Below are 14,988 nucleotides of genomic sequence, written 5' to 3' on the forward strand. Positions count from 1 at the left end.
CAGGCATAGAGGGCAGGGCAGTAATCCCTGCCAGTCAGCCCTGGCATGGCAACGCAAAATCGCGTTGGTCCAGGACAGAAAAAGCAGCCAGAGGAATGTGTTGGGGAAGGCAGGGAGATGGCTTTCTGGGAAACTACAGGGCCCAGCTGTACTTGGAGCCTACACCCCAACCCTCCCCAAGCCTGGCAGTGCAGCTGGGGGCAGTGGGTAAGAGAGGGTGGTGGTGGGGGACAGAGACACCCCAGAGTGGGCTGGGGCGAAGAGATCCTGTGAGACAGCTAAGGAGTGAGTTGGGACAAGACTCGGAGAATGTGTTCGCTTAGGCAGCACATATGCTAAAATTGGAATGATACAGACATCAGCATGGCCCGTGCACAAGGATGACAAGCAAATTCATGAAGCGTTCCATATTTTTTTAAAAAGGAAAAAAAAAGACACTCAGAGGACTGTGGAGGAAGAGACCTAGACCCACATGAGGACAGAGACCTACAGCCATCCGATAATCGCACCCCCTCGGACTGGCACCTGAGCACCTGCAGGTGTAACCCAACCCCACCCTGCCCGCAGGCGGCCATGTGTCCCAGCTGAGGATTTATTGGCGTAAATGTAACCATATAAAAACATAAGTTATGAAAAACACAGTCACGATGTGCCCTCCCCCCCAACCCCCACCCCAGGCCCCTAAAACCCCCTTCTGAGGAAGGGAGAGGAAGAGGGAGCCCTGCAACTGCCTAAGAATGCCACAGCCCTGGGCCCGTGCAGGGCCAGCCCGGCCGAGGTGGGAGAAACCGGGGGCCTTCTCAGCGCATCCGGTAGTCGGTGGAGCAGGACAGCTCACACAGCTGGCCCTTGAAGTCCAGGTCAATGGTGAAGTCCAGGTCGCGCTGTGGGGAGAGGGCAGACATGAGGGGGACTAGAGACAGGGCAGGCGGGGACCCAGAACTGTCGGAGTCAGAAGGACACAGACGTGGTGCAGGTCCGGCATACATGAGACACTCTGTGTCCCCACCAGCTGTCTACATACCCTTCCTGGAGACCCAGCAGGGTCCTGCTTTTAGCCCATGTCCAGGATGGAGAGCCCACATTGCTGGTCCCACCCCCTACATCTGCCATGAACCGACTCTCAGTGACAGCTCCACGTGACATCCTCACACCCACCAGGTCCCTCAGGGACAGAGCTCACCTGCCTTGCTTCATGACTATTTCCTCACCAGAACCATTCCCATCAACAAAAACAGTTACTAGTCCCTCATGTAAGTGAACCCCTATCTCAAATACATTCTCCTCCTGTAAAACTTGACAGCAGAAAAAACAAACAAACAAAAAAAACTTCACAGAACTCGGTCCCGATCCACTGTCCCCACTTCCTCTCCCCCTCAGAGTTGGAATCCACTCCTCCTGTCCCCAGTCCCGCGACCCCTAGCACTCCCTGGAAAGGCTGAGGCAAAGTCACCCATGACCTCAATGATCTCAGTCTCCCCCCCCCCCCAAGCTGTCTGTCTCTTTAGTTTTGGCTTCCTCAGCCTCCACACTAAGATTTGGGGCCACTTTTTTTTTTTCAAGTGAGAGAAGGGGAAATAGACTCCCGCCTGCATCCCCACCGGGATCCACCTAGCAACTCCTGTCTGGGGCCTTGCTAGCAACAGAGTAATTTTTAGCATCTGTGGCAAATGCACTTGAACCAACTGAGCCATGGCTGAGAGAAGAAGAAAAAGAGAGAGAAAGAAGAGGGGGAGGGGTAGAGAAGCAGATGCTCACTTCTCCCGTGTGCCCTGAATGGGAATCAAACCTGGGACATCCACACGCTGAGGCTGATGCTCTACCACTGAGCCAACTGGCCAGGGCCAGCCTGGGGCCATTCTTTGTTGTCCTGTGTACTCACAGCCTCTACCCACTAGATGCCAGTAGCACTCTTTCTCCAGGTTGTAACAACCCAAATGTCTCCAGTGACCAATGTCCTCTGGGGTACAGCAAAACTGTCACTGGCTACAAAGCCCTGCTCTAATGGGCTTATCTCCCTGACTTAGAAAGTGGGTGCAACTCCCCTGCACCCAGGCTCCCTAAGGTTCACCCATCCTCACACACAGGCCTGGTGCTGACTCCTGGCACAGACCACGCCCCTCCACTCTGGGAATCCAGGCTCCTCCTCCTCCCACCCATTTATAGAGCTGGAGCTCAGGCAATTGCCTATCCCAACCTCAATTGCTCAACTGGAGGCAGCTGTGTCCTACCAGGGGCTCAGGAGGAGCAAACAGCCTTCCTTTGTTCCCCTCCATCCCTGCACCTGGCCCACTCCTTCCCAGCCTGACAGTCATCTCCAGCTGTCGTTTTACCATATGACTGCGCCCCATGCCTAGGAGTAGCAGGAGGGCAGGGGCTCGACCTGACCACCGCTGGGTCTCCAGGGCCCTGCTCCCAGTAGTGCTCAATACAATACAATCCTACAATCCGTGCTCCCCAGAGAGACCCCAAGAGCCCAGATAGGCAGAGGGGCCTTAGCCCACCCCCCAGGGCCCCACGGGCCTCACATTATTCTTGGCATTGGGCCGCATGCCGATGGTGCCAAAGATCTCCTCGCCTGTCTTCACCGTCAGGTAGTCCTCCATGTAGAACACCGTCTGCTTCCAGTGCGTGTATGGGGACTCGGGGCCTGAGGGCAGAGGTGGGTCAGCGGGTCATGGGCACCCCCTGGCCTCCTGCACCCAACCTTGGCCTTGCTCCTCTGCCTGGCAGGTCCCCTCGTGACTGTTTACTAAACAGTGACCTTGGTCAACCTTCTATGAAGCCCTTCACCCTCCTCAAACCGCAGAGAGACTCTTCTAGGTGTCGGAGGTGGAGAAACTGGGGTGCAGCACGGTCAGGTCAGCTGGCAGAGCCAGTGTGGGGACATGGGTTCGCACTGTCCCCGAGGAAGGCTCCCTCTGGCTGCTCCTGTCACCTCCCCTGAACTCACTGGTGGAGAAGCCGGTCCTCTTGTGGCAGCGGGTGAACTCGATGTTGAAGTAGGCCACCAGGGCGTGCACGTAGTCGTTCCGCTTCACTTGCAGGCAGAAGGGAGAGGTGAAGGTCAGGTCTTCCACCTTCACCGTGTAGATGTCCACCTCCTGCAGGACAGGCCCCGTGAGCCCCACGCAACATCCAACGGCACAGGAGGGGGAGGGTCAGGCAGCGGGGAAGGGCACGTGCTGCATTCCCTGTTCGATTCTCTCCCACATCCGAACCTCAAACCTGACCCTTTACTTCCTGGACCTGCTACTTTCCGTGAAGGACTTGCCCGTTGACCCTCCATGGCTCCCACCCTTCTCCAGGGCACCATCGCCTCCCAACTGCAGCAGCCTCTTAACAGGGCTCCCTGCTTCTGTTCCCCAAACCCTTACAGACCTTAACTGGACATATCTATCAGCCAAGGTGGTATTTGTTGAAAACACTTTTTTTTTTACTTACTGATTTTAGACAGAGAAGGGAAAGCGCAAGTGAGAAACAAACACTGGTCTGTTCCTGTATGTGCCCTGACCAAAGATTGAATTAGCAACTTTTGTGCTTTGCGACCATGCTCTAACCAACCGAGCTATCTGGCCAGGGCAAAGTAACAATTCTAAAAAGTCAAGCCTGGCCTGACCTATGGTGGTGCAATGGATAAAGCACTGACCTGGAATGCTGAGGTTGCTGGTTTGAAACCCTGAGCTTACCTGGTCAAGGCACATGTGAGAAGCAACTACTATGAGTTGATGCTTCCCACTCCTCTCCCCTTTCTCTCTTCCTTAAAATCAATAAACAAAATCTTTAAAAAAAAATAAAATAAAATAAAAAGTCAAGCCTGGTCCCTGGCCAGCTGGCTCAGTAGATAGAGTGTCAGCCTGATGTGTGGATGCCTGAGTTCTATCCCTGGTCAGGGCACACATGAGAAGTGACCATCTGCTTCTCTTCCTCTCACGCAGTCAGTGGCTCGGCTGGTCTTAGCGTCAGCCTCAGGCACTGAGGACAGCTCTGTTGAGTGGAGCATTGGCCCAGATGGGGGTTGTTGGGTGGATCCTGATCAGGGCAGAAGTCTGTCTATCTCCCCTCCACTCACTTAAAATAAATAAAAATTAAAAAAAAAAAGTCTGCCTGATCAGGCGGTGGCGCAGTGGATAGAGCATCAGACTGGGATGCGGAAGGACCCAGGTTCGAGACCTCAAGGTCGCCAGCTTGAGTGTGGGCTCATCTGGTTTGAGCAAGGCTCACCAGCTTGGACCCAAGGTCGCTGGCTCAAGTAAGGGGTTGCTTGGTCTGCTGAAGGCCCGTAGTCAAGGCACATGTGAGAAAGCAATCAATGAACTAAGATGTCGCAATGAAAAACTAATGATTGATGCTTCTCATCTCTCTCCGTTCCTGTCTTTCTGTCCCTGTCCATCCCTCTCTCTGACTCACACTGTCTCTGTAAAAAATAAATAAAATTAAAAAAAAAAAAAAGTCCATCAAATCATGCTGAATCTCTGCTAAAAACCATTTAACAGCTCAGAAAGTTCTGATGCTCTCTGAACAAAACTGTGGTTCTGACGGATGCCACGGGAGCTGGCCCACTCAGGCCACCTGCTTCTCTTGTCTCATCTCTCCACATTCCTTCCAGTCTTCTTCCTCCACCTGGTTTTGCCCACCTCATACAAGAAGTGATATATGGGACACGGGACGGAAGGGACTCAACAAATGACAATCATGGCATTACTTATTAGTGTGGATAAACTGGCTCCTAGTCCCGGCTTCTTGCATTTGGTGAGCCCACCTGGGGCTCTTAGCTGCCTGCCTCACGTATACCCTCTGGAATATGTGCTCCTGGGGCCGGGCCAGCCGGTCTCACTGGATTCCATCTCTTGTTTTTTTAAATTTATTGACTTTAGTATTTTTATCTTTTTTTTTTTTTTTTTAATTTTTTTTATTTATTCATTTTTGGAGAGGAGAGGGAGAGACAGAGGGAGAGAGAGAGAGGAGAGACAGAGAGAGAGAAGGGGGGAGGAGCTGGAAGCATCAACTCCCATATGTGCCTTGACCAGGCAAGCCCAGGGTTTCGAACCGGCGACCTCAGAGTTCCAGGTCGATGCTTTATCCACTGCACCACCACAGGTCAGGCTTTATCTTTTTTTAAGATTTTTTTTTTTTTTGTATTTTTCTGAAGCTGGAAACGGGGAGAGACAGTCAGACAAAGACTCCCGCATGCGCCCGACTGGGATCCACCCGGCACGCCCACAAGGGGGCGAAGCTCTGCCCACCAGGGGGCAATGCTCTGCCCCTCCGGGGCGTCGCTCTGTTGCGACCAGAACCACTCCAGCGCCTGGAGCAGAGGCCAAGGAGCCATCCCCAGCGCCCCGGCCATCTTTGCTCCAATGGAGCCTCAGCTGCGGGAGGGGAAGAGAGAGACGGAGAGGAAGGAGAGGGGGAGGGGTGGAGAAGCAGATGGGCGCTTCTCCTGTGTGCTCTGGCCGGGAATCGAACCTGGGACTTCTGCATGCCAGGCCGACGCTCTACCACTAAGCCAACCAGCCAGGGCTTTTTAAAAGATTTTATTTATTCATTTTAGATAGAGAAAAGAGACAGAGAGAGAGAGAAGGGGGGAGGAGCAGGAAGCATCAACTCTGTATGTGCCTTAACCGGGCAAGCCCAGGGTTTCGAACCAGCGACCTCAGCATTCTAGGTTGATGCTTTTATTCACTGCACCACCACAGGTCAGGCAATTGATTTACTGATTTATAGAGAGGAAGGGGGCGAGAGAAGAGGAGACAAAAACATCGATCTGTTCCTGCACGAGCCCTGGTAGGGGACCGAACTGCAACCCCACCACATCGAGATGACACTCCCAACAAACCGAGCCACCCAGCCACGGCTCAGGAGTTCTATCCTGACCCATGGCCTTGGCTGCCTCACGAAGCTTTATAATGGTTGTCAGGGCTTCCCTGGGCCTCTAGCATCACCCTGGCTGACCAGAAAGGCACCCAAGACCTCAGGCCAGCACTGTGCGCCCTGTCTCACATGCACGGTAGGTGCTGGCCCTTCTTTGGCTCCAACCCTGGGGGACACCTGGCCATGCCCATCCCCTCACCTTTATAAGGCAGGCGTTGGTGACCAGCTGCTTGGGGTCCACCACATCCACCAGGGGCTCCTTGATAGCCACGTCTTTGATGCAAGACATGTCAAAGCCGTACACGTTCTCCCACCCTGGGGAGGGGGCAAGAGGGAGATGTGAGCACACCAGGGTACCCAGGCCAGGCTGAGCCCACCCCAACCCATGAGCTCCTTGGGCCTGAGCTCACAGTGGATCTTGTAGTCTTTGTACTGCCGGTCCTCGATGGCTGTCACATACAGCGTGGCTCGGTCTGGGAAGATGAGGCCATCAGGAGCCTGTGAGAGGGTGGGATGAAGGCGTGAAGGTGGGGGACCTTGGCAACACTGCCCCTAAACCACACCAGTTTGGTCTCTATCCAACCATTCTGCCTACCCCACCCTGGTCTAATCCATCAATACTTCCCACCTAGGCTACTGCAGTGTCATCTGGCCTCTGCCCTCATCCCCAAGTCTGCATATGGGTATGGCTGCCAGGTGGTGCTCAGGAGCACCTAAGTCAGACCCTGTCCTTCAGAGGTTTGGAAAGATCATCAAAACCCTCCCTGGCTGCTCTGAAGTAAAGCTAAGTCTCATAAGGGTCCACAGGCCCCACAAGGTCAGTAAGGGCCTCTCCACCCACCCCTCACCTCTTACCAACCATCCTACTGCTCTTCCAGCCCTTATTCCACTCTAGCTTCCTTCCCTGATGCCCCTCAAAACACAGCAAGAATACTTCTGCCCCAGGACCTTTACACCGGCTCAAATCGTCTGTCCAGCATGTTCTTCCCCTCAGATTCAGTTCCTGTGCAGCTACTTCCCATCCTCTGATTCAGGCCTCAGTCACCTCCCTTGGGAGGCCTCTCTGATCTGAGAACCTGAGGGGACCACAGCCCCAGCCCTTCCCTGTCTCTCTGTCCTGCTATGGTTTTTCCCCAGCACTAACTCCCTCCCGACACTCATCTCATCACTGTCTAGCCTCAAAACATGTTAAATTGTTTTGGTTGTGAGCCTGACCAGGAGGTGGCACAGTAGATAAGAGCATCAAACTGGGATGCGGAGGACCCAGGTTTGAGACCCGAAGTCGCCAGCTTGAGCGTGGGCTCATCTGGCTTGAGCAAAGAGCTTGCCAGCTTGGACCCAAGGTCCCTGGCTCAAGCAAGGGGTTACTCGGTCTGCTGACGGCCCACGGTCGGGGCACATATGAGAAAGCAATCAATGAACAACTAAGGTGTCACAACGAAAAACTGATGATTGATGCTTCTCATCTCTCTCTATTCCTGTCTGTCCCTATCTATCCCTCTCTCTGTCCCTGTAAAAAAAAAAAAAATTGTTCTGATTGTGAGACACTGGTGCAGTCAATTCCGTGTTAAGTCCCTGTGTGGGAAACAGCATAGCTTTTGTTATCTACCTCGCTTGACGGATAAATGCAACAACACCCAAAGGACCCCAGCCTGCTGTTCCCAACCCGCCAGGGGCCTCACCAGCCACTTGTCTCGGGCATAGAGCACGGTGTTGAGCATTGACTCGTAGAAGAGACAGTAGCCCATCCACTCGCTGATGATGATGTCAACCTTCTCCACCGGAAGCTCCACCTCCTCTACCTTCCCCTTGATGATGGTCACCACTGTGGGGGCAGACAGAGGTACATGCCACCAGCCTTTAGGAGACCTGCTGATCGCCTCCCCCCTGGGGGTCAGGGCCTGGGGACCACATGGGGGCATCCCTTATCTTCTAAGGGCTGGGGCTACATCTGAGCATCTTCAAAAAACTGTGTGAGCTGAAGTTTCATCTGTTCACTTAGTCTTAAAATTCACTGTAGATTATTTTTTGAGGCAGAAGCAGAAATTTTACATGGATTAGGTATTAGGCAATGTTAAGGTTTTGCTGCTAACAGCATGGTCATCTATTAGACACACATAGTAGGATTTAAATGTCATCATGCTTAGCATTTGCTCCCAATGGACATATTGCAAGGTGACTGACAGGTACTTAAGGGGCTCACTATACTAATCTTTTGAGGCAAACAATCAAAAAGGAAAAAAGAATCACTTGTTACTAAATGCTAGGAGTCTTCATATCCAGAAAAACCACCATTTTCCCATGCTCCTGGACCTTCAAAAGTTGCAGGTGGGCCCTGGCCGGTTGGCTCAGTGGTAGAGCATCCGCCTGGCGTGCAGGAGTCCCGGGTTCAATTCCCGGCCAGGGCACACAGGAGTGGCATCCATCTGCTTCTCCACCCCTCCCCCTCTCCTTCCTCTCTATCTCTCTCTTCCCCTCCCACAGCCAAGGCTCCACTGGAGCAAAGTTGGCCCGGGCGCTGAGGATGGCTCTGTGGCCTCTGCCTCAGGCGCTAGAATGGCTCTGGTTGCAACAGAACAATGCCCCAGATGGGCAGAGCATCGCCCCCTGGTGGGCATGCTGGGTGGATCCCGGTCGGGTGCATGCAGGGGTCTGACTGCCTCTCCGTTTCCAGCTTCAGAAAAATACAAAAAAAAAAAAAAAAAAAAAAGGTGCAGGTAGGGACTCAAAAGCAATCTGGAATTGTCTACCCAATTTAGGTTTTTGACCCACACAATCCTACTTTTATAAACTGATCTCACAGACATACTGTTTCATTTATGGAATAACGTTATGTGGGGGGAGGGATCTCAGAAGGAGCTAAATGCTGATCACCAGGATCCTGGATAAGAAAGCTGGGATGTGTGTGTATGCTGGAGTCCATCAAAAATAACAAGAGCCTCTCAACGTCCTGCAACATGTTAAACTACATACATGATGAGCAGACGGAAAAAACAAAGGGAAAAGATTTGCATGAAATGCTATTTGTGTAAAAATGACACACGTGAATGGAAAGACGTGTATGTGTGTATGTGTCTGTAAGCACGAACTTCACTGTGAGCACTGGTTGATTCCAGAGAACAGCAGCTGAGAGACTTCTCACCACAGGCCTTCAGGTGTCAACCACATGACTCTATTCACTGGAAAATCTAGACTGCTTCTTTCCAGAACATTTTAAGAGTGAAGCGCTAAACCTGCAACTTCACCACTCAAATTCTAAGAGAGAAGAACCCACTCATCAGGTTGTGAGCTCTGAGAAGGCTGAATTCTCAGGCTGCTGGCAGCCCAGACCCACAGAGGTAAAAAAGCCGAATGTGTGTTCAGCAGCCCCCACCCTCTTGCCAAGGGTCCGGGGAAGCTGGAATCGCCCGCTCCACCCCACAAACCCAGTCTATTCCTGGGCTCACCATGGTCTAACTTGTTGGCTTTGACGATCTTCACCGCATAATCAGAGATACTGGAACACTCGATCTGGGGTCCAGGAAGAAGGGAGGATGAGACCAACCCCAGGCCCAACCTCAGCCCCCAACCCCTCCATCCAATCCTTGAGCCCCAAAAGGCCCTCTCTTCATCCCAAGGCCCAGCCCACCCAGCTGCCCAGGACACTCACCCCGATGACCTTACGGGCCCCGGCCTTGGCAGCAAACATGCAGAGAATCCCTGTGCCTGAGCCCACGTCCAGCACCACCTTGTCCTTGAAGAGGTGCCGATTGTGAAACATGGAGTTGCGGTAGGTGAGGGTGCGTACCTCATCTTTCAGCATCTCCTGGGGGAGGGAGGGGTACAAACATACTATGAGGGGCCTGCATTCTCAGCTGGCAATGGGGTACACTGGCCTCTGACACACTGACTATTTGGAGGGCCAGAGCTCAGCCCTGCTACCTGTTACTTCTTCGGAACATGTTACTTCCCTTCTACACCCCTCAGTTTCCCTATTTGTAAAACCAGACTGGACAAACTAAACTCCCATCTTAACTGGATTCTAACATTGCATCTTAAGCCCAAGTGATCCTTGGCTTTAAACAGTTCTCAGTAGCCTGACCGGGCAGCGGCACAGTGGATAGAGCGTCAGACTGGGATGCGGAGAACCCAGGTTCGAGACCCTGAGGTCGCCATCTTCAGTGCGGGATAATCTGGTTTGAGCAAAGCTCACCAGCGTGGACCCAAGGTCACTGGCTCGAGCAAAGGATTACTCAGTCTGCTGAAGGCCCACAGTCAAGGCACATATGAGAAAGTAATCAATGAACAACTAAGGTGTCGCAACAAAAAACTGATGATTGATGCTTCTCATCTCTCTCCGTTCCTGTCTGTCTGTCCCTATCTATCCCTCTCTCTGTCTCTATAAAAAAATAATAATAAAAATGTGGTCGGGTAGCTCAGTTGGTTGGAACATCTTCCCAATATGCCAAGGTTGTGGGTTTAAGCCACAGTCAGGGCACATACAAGAGTCAACCAATGAGTGCATAGATAAGTGGAACAACAGATCATTTTTTTTCTCTTTCAATTTCTAAAAATCAATCAAAAATGTAAAAATATTACACTTCTGCCTAACCAGGCGGTGGCACAGTGGATAGAGCATCGGACTGGGATGCAGAGGACCCAGGTTCGAGACCCCAAGGTCACCAGCTTGAGTGCGGGCTCGTTTGGTTTGAGCAAAAAGCTCACCAGTTTAGACTCAAGGTCGCTGGCTCGAGCGAGGGGTTACTCAGTCTGCTGAAGGCCCGCGGTCAAGGCACATATGAGAAAGCAATCAATGAACAACTAAGGTTTCACAACACGCAACGAAAAACCAATGATTGATGCTTCTCATCTCTCCGTTCCTGTCTGTCTGTCCCTGTCTATCCCTCTCTCTGACTCTCTGTCTGTTAAAAAAAAAAAAAGTCATATATTTTGGCCTGACTAGTGGTAGCAAAATGGATAGAGTACCAATGTGAGACTGTAAGGTCCCAGGTTTGAAACTGGTCCCAGGTTTGAAACTGAGGTCACCGACTTGAGCAAAGGTTCACCAGCTTGGCCAGACTGCCCCCCCCCATCAAGGCACATATGAGAAAGCAATCAATGGACAACTAAGGTACTGTAAGTATAAGTTAATGCTTCTCATCTCTCTCCCTTCCTGTGTCTCTCTCTAAAATAAATAAATCATAAATTTTGTTAAGCATATTTTACCACAATTTTAGAGGCCTTAGCAAAAAAAAGAAAAAGGAAGAAAAGGAAAAAAAGGAAAGGAAAGAAAAGTATCCTCAGATCTCAGCTGCTCTCTGAGACCTCAGCCTACAGTGTACAAGAGTAAAGAAGCCATCTATCCGCACAGCAGCCAAGTGCAGCTGTCATTGTGGGGGACAATCCCACCGCCCGCCACTAGAGGGCGGAAGAAACCGACAGGCCTTGAATTCCAGCTGCAATCTCAGTCACACACACCTGCTCCCACCCATGCCTCCCAGGAGCAGTCCTGAAGAGCACCAGGCTAACATTGGTCTCCAAGGCAACAGCTGGGCGAGGAGACCCCTGAGGTGAACACCGGAGCATGCGCAGAGGGGCAGCCTGCTGACAGGGAAGGCAGTGCGCATGGGAGTTCCAGCCCTCCCAAACATTAACCTAAGATTCAGCAGCTTTAGAAGCTGTGCACACTCACCTCGTGGATGCCAAAGTGAGCATATGAGTCAAAGTAGTAATCTTTGGACGTCATGTCCTCAGCATTGGGTTTCTCGCTGCTTTCTGCTTGGCCACAGGAGACCTGGGAGAGGGAGAATAGGAGTGTGGGTAAAACCTTTGGGCTCCCTAAGGCCTCTTAACACTTCTACGTCCCTACTTCTCCCTGGAATAAAGCCCCCCAAAATCATATCATGGCAATCTTGCAGCACCCACCTGCCACCTTGCCTCCCCCAAATCCCCAAACCCCATATATTCCTACTGAAGGATCCCCCCAGAGTACCATCCAGGGGAGTACCCCGATACCTCAGCCACGCCTACCATCTCTCCAGTCTCTCTGCCCCAGTCTCTAGCTCAGCCCACAGCTGGGGAAGGGAGGGGAAGGCAGAACTGGGCAGACACAGGGAAGGGCAGAGGGGGTCTGGAAATGGAGTTAAGGAAGCAGCCACAGTATTGGGGAAGGCCAGATGGGGGCCACAAACCTGGAGGGAGTTTGTACTAAGTGTGTGGGGGCACGGGGTAAACTGGTTTGAAGCAAGAGGGATCATGGTTAGACTGCTAGAAAGGCCCTGATGTGTGGCAAGATATCTTAATGTGGGGAAGGGTCTCACAAAAGGATATTTACTTCTTCAAGAGGCGGCTGGAGGCTCATTCCATTAGCCAAGGTGGCTACAAAATTCTAGGAGAGAGTAACAGGGAAAAAGGATTAGCTACTGGGAATGGCCAGGTGTGGGCCAGGCCAGGGACCCCGGCTCTTAAGGGAGGGGAGGTGTTTTCTGCAATTTTTCTTCTTGGTGGGGAGTGGTGGCAGAGGGATCAAGTAATGAAGCAGGGTTGTTTCAAAAAGGGGTGGGACAAGTGTGGGAGAAAAGAGGGGATTCTGTCTCAGCTGTGGCTGGAGAGATGGCGGACCGCTCCCACATTGCCCCTCTCTGGCCAGGCACCTAACTATATACACCTCCCCCATCCAGCCCAGGGGAACTGGCACCTGCTGGGCACATAGGCACTGTCAGCTGTCACTCTCCCTCATCATCTAATCCCCCCAGATTAGATGACTCTTCCTGACACACACACCCATGCTGGGGTGCCATGAGTAACTGTGGGAGGGGGGCTGGCAGGGTGTCCCCACTGGGCCTCTGCCACATCTGCAAACCAGTCTCTCTTAAGAAAGGATTCCAGGCCTGACCTGTGGTGGCGCAGTGGATAAAGTGTCGACCTGGAAATGCTGAGGTCGCCGGTTCGAAACCCTGGGCTTGCCTGGTCAAGGCACATATGGGAGTTGATGCTTCCAGCTCCTCCCCCCCTTCTCTCTCTGTATCTCTTCTCTCTCTCCCTCTGTCTCCCCCTCTCCTCTCCAAAAATGAATAAAAAAAAAAAAAAAAAAAAGAAAGGATTCCAGGATAGAGGTGTGCACACAGGAACCCCTACCAGAGCTGGCACCCTGATCCTTAGCTCCTGCCTTGGGCTCAGGAAGCCCGAAATAAAATCAGTTGGAGCCAATCTCCTCCCTTATAACCCTCTACCCAGCAAGGCAATCCCTAGGAAGAGGTCAGACTCTGGACCCTTAAGCCCATCTACCCCCGTTCAGATACACATCCCAGGCCTGGAAGCCCTAAGGTGTGGGGCCAAGTCCTGAGGCAACCTCTGGGGAAGATATTTCTTCCAGCCATTCAGGCCCTGATCCAGGAGAGAGCCAAGGGGGATGGGAGTCATTGGAGTGACCCTGGGGAACTGACCTCCCACACCAGAGAATGCCACTAAATAAAGGATGAAAATTCGGAGGCCCCATCAGATTACATCTCTTCCAGCTGTGACCACCCTCCAGGCTCCAAGAAAGGTGAAGTCAGGGACATGACCTATGAAGCTCCAAACCCCACCCCCATTCTCCCAAGCCAGTGAGGGTGCCTATGAAGAACAAGAGCGGCTGGTGAGGGAGGGGATTTCCCACTGGGGCCCATTTCTCAATACCACTGACACCACCGCCAGACAAGCTCCAAATAGCTTTAAACAGCGCCGGAACCAATCCTACATGGCTGCACAAGAACCAACATTTTGGAAAACCATTTCAGGTATCCAGGCTCAGGACCCTCAAACAGGGCTTCTGGAAGGGGGAGTACATCTCCCACCTTTACGAATGACGAGGGAAAAGAAATGGGGCTCAAGCTCACAGACTCCATCACATCCCCTTTCCCAGCAGACGGACATTCTGTCCCATCGCCGAGAAGGGCTCCAACCCTGAGGTGGGCTTTGGGACACGCCCCATGAAAAAAAATCCCTCCCACACACCCAGAAATGGCCACAAGGGGGTGCCTGGCACCTTAACTGGAAGGATCTCCTTCAACTAGAAGCCCCACCACCACCCAAAGGGAGGTCACAGGGGCATTCCCCCCCCCCCCAGGTCCCAAAGCCCCGAGCGGGGGAGAATCCCGGTACAGGAAACGGGGGGGAGAGGGAGTAGAGAGAATCAATTCTTCATCTTCCTATAATTCTAACTCTAAAGTACACAAAACCTAGACGAATGCCTAAGTAAATGCCCGGGTCCTGGGAAGGGGGTTGTAGCGGGTCGAGATACAATGCCCCTCCCAAGATACTCTTTACTTCTTGGAGGCCTCCAAGTAAGTCCCACTTTGAGGTGCATGTCGCGATCCCCCGAGAGGAAGGCTGGGGGCCTCCGAAGGGTGAAAGCCTCCTTCCCGCCCCCCAAGGCGCCCCTCCCCCGGCCGGGGGCGGGGCCTTTGTTCCGCACGTGGAGCCCGCGGGGCCACCAGGCTCGGCACACCCCCTCCCCACCCACCGCGCCGCGGCCACGTGGGGGCCAGGCCGGAAGCGCCCCCAGCCCTCCTCCACGTGGGAGGGCAAAAGACCATCGGCTTGGCGGGATGCCGCAAGCCCCCGAAAACGAGGGAACCCATACTCAAACCGTATCCCCGGATCTGGAGCATGCGGCCTCCCCTCCCTATGGCTGGAGGCCTTTAATCCAATCGGTCGACTCAGAATTCCTTCATTATAACGGAGCCATAAAGCACCGACCCCTAAACCGACCCCAGCCCCAGCGGCGTTCCAAACGCTCACCTCCATGATGCAGTTCGCGGCCTCGGCTGCCGCCATCTTCACCCGCACCTACTCCTTGAGTTGCCGAGACCCCCCCCCTTCTCCGCACTCCCCCGAGACCGCCTTATACCGGCGGGTCTAGGCCCGCCCATCACGACCCCGCCAGGAGATCTCATTGGCAATAGAGGAGGTCCATCTGGAAGTACTGTTTGGCAATTGGGCAGAAAAAGACGCTCATCAAAGGGAAGAAACCCGCCCAGTCCGGCGTGCAGAGCCCAGCCCCCTTAAGACAACAGGGTTGGAACAGCTTGCCCGTCTGTCAGAAAATCTGCGACTGGTAATTGGGCAAAATCGACCGGGAGATTCCGCCTCTTT

At 53.0% G+C, this 14,988-nt stretch overlaps 1 protein-coding gene and 1 non-coding gene across 4 annotated transcripts; one reads left to right on the forward strand and one right to left on the reverse strand.

Annotated features, from left to right (window-relative positions):
* Positions 1–311: 311 nt before the first annotated feature.
* Positions 312–415, forward strand: LOC136332696 (U6 spliceosomal RNA). Its single transcript, XR_010730858.1, has one exon. It is a non-coding gene; the product is annotated as a U6 spliceosomal RNA (small nuclear RNA).
* Positions 416–677: 262 nt separating this feature from the next.
* On the reverse strand, positions 678–14,756 carry PRMT1 (protein arginine methyltransferase 1). 3 transcript variants are annotated; one of them, XM_066271521.1, is made up of 11 exons: positions 14,635–14,756; positions 12,188–12,241; positions 11,546–11,647; positions 9,524–9,679; positions 9,321–9,384; positions 7,557–7,699; positions 6,285–6,372; positions 6,074–6,189; positions 2,954–3,104; positions 2,529–2,650; positions 678–884 (listed from the first exon to the last, which is right to left on the reverse strand). In XM_066271521.1, exons 1-11 carry the CDS (start codon positions 14,668–14,670, stop codon positions 801–803), a joined length of 1,116 nt encoding a protein of 371 aa, XP_066127618.1. In that variant the 5' UTR covers positions 14,671–14,756; the 3' UTR covers positions 678–800. The 3 variants fall into 3 exon arrangements, with proteins under 3 accessions (XP_066127618.1, XP_066127620.1, XP_066127619.1); XM_066271523.1 differs by lacking the exon at positions 14,635–14,756 and adding an exon at positions 11,869–11,982 and having other exon boundaries at positions 12,183–12,216; XM_066271522.1 differs by lacking the exon at positions 12,188–12,241 and having other exon boundaries at positions 14,635–14,748.
* Positions 14,757–14,988: the final 232 nt, after the last annotated feature.

The sequence above is a fragment of the Saccopteryx bilineata genome, chromosome 3 (assembly GCF_036850765.1).
Source record: "Saccopteryx bilineata isolate mSacBil1 chromosome 3, mSacBil1_pri_phased_curated, whole genome shotgun sequence".
In the NCBI taxonomy this organism is placed as follows: Eukaryota; Metazoa; Chordata; class Mammalia; order Chiroptera; family Emballonuridae; genus Saccopteryx; species Saccopteryx bilineata.